The sequence below is a fragment of the Microtus ochrogaster genome, unplaced genomic scaffold, assembly GCF_000317375.1.
Source record: "Microtus ochrogaster isolate Prairie Vole_2 unplaced genomic scaffold, MicOch1.0 UNK31, whole genome shotgun sequence".
NCBI classification, from domain to species: domain Eukaryota; kingdom Metazoa; phylum Chordata; class Mammalia; order Rodentia; family Cricetidae; genus Microtus; species Microtus ochrogaster.
The window spans coordinates 3,490,702-3,491,935 of record NW_004949129.1 but is presented as its reverse complement, the minus strand read 5'-3'; the positions used below and the strand labels follow the sequence as shown (position 1 = coordinate 3,491,935).

The 1,234-nt window shown below is 50.3% G+C and overlaps 1 protein-coding gene across 3 annotated transcripts in view; it reads right to left on the bottom strand.

Moving 5' to 3' along the window:
* Cdk5rap3 (CDK5 regulatory subunit associated protein 3) overlaps positions 1 to 1,234 on the bottom strand; it is a 10,008-nt gene that overhangs the window by 3,055 nt on the left and 5,719 nt on the right. For all 3 annotated transcript variants that reach the window (XM_005368338.2, XM_026789881.1, XM_026789882.1), the window contains 2 exons: positions 891 to 992; positions 450 to 528 (listed from right to left, as the gene is read on the bottom strand). In XM_005368338.2, coding sequence (XP_005368395.1) covers positions 450 to 528; positions 891 to 992 — 181 coding nt within the window. The remainder of the gene's footprint in view (positions 1 to 449; positions 529 to 890; positions 993 to 1,234) is intronic.

Here is a 1,234-nt window from a genome sequence, read left to right as displayed (position 1 = left end):
TCGAAAAACAAAATAAATAAATAAATAAATAAATAAATAAATAAATAAATAAATAAATAAATACATACATACATACATACATACATAGATGGGAGTTGGTGGGAGGGACATGGGGGCACACGTCTTTAATCCTAGCACCGGGGAGGCAGAAGCAGGCAGATCTCTTTGAGTTTGAGGCCAGCCTGGTTTACAGAGAGTTGCAGATAAGCCAGTGCTACACAGTGATACTCTGTCTCAAAAAACCAAACACAAGACAGAACAAATCCAAACCAGAGAAAGGAGCTTAGTTTCTAGACTTTCCTTACCACCCCTTTGTACCCACTTCCATTCATATCTTCAAGAATGATTTTATTTTTAGGGACAGGATCTCACATAGCTCAGGCTGTCCAAACTCAGTGCTCAAGGATGACCCTGAACTCCTGCGAGGGCAGCAGGGCCAGGGCACTCACCCTCCGTTCCTGTCTCCAGCACGGTGATCTCTGAAGCAGTGGTGTCATCGCCCCAGTCTATCCCATCACCCCCAGCATCCTGGATGGAGAGGGAGAGCAAACACTCAGCAATGTTGGAACTGGTTCCCTAGCCCAGGGAGCCACAACAAAGCCCCTGGGAAGTGCAGTGACTGGACCCTCAGTGGAGCAAGGGCCACTGCGCTGTGCAGGGGCAAGTGTGGTGATGTGGGCTTTGATGATGCCGCCCTCCTTCCTGTGTGGTGAGGTTATTGTCTGTTTGCAGTCGTACACCCCAAACCCCAAGAGAAAAGAGTTCTAAACTGACACCCCACTTTTGTGACTCTGCCCCGCTCAGGAAGCACCTGGCCTTAGACCCGTGAACCATCACATACACAGATCTTTTCCATGGCCAAAGCAGGAGCACTTAGAGACAGACCTAACCTTTGACTCCGATTCCAGGGAGATGCCCCAGTCAATTCCAGGGGTCTCAGCAGAGATGCCCGAGTCAGAAACAGCCTCCACTCCAAAGTCACCCCAGTCGATCTAAAAAGCAAAAATGATGTCAGTGCAAACAGGAGGTGAAGGAAGGGAGAGCAGTTTCCCTTTCCATGGGACTCGGAGCCACGTGGAAAGTCACACAGCCGACCGCAAAGCCTCCAAGCTCCCGTAAGAAAGGACTGTTTTGAGCCGGGTGGTGGCGGCACACGCCTTTAATCCCAGCACTCGGGAGGCAGAGGCAGGCGGATCTCTGTGAGTTCGAGACCAGCCTGGTCTACAGAGCTAGT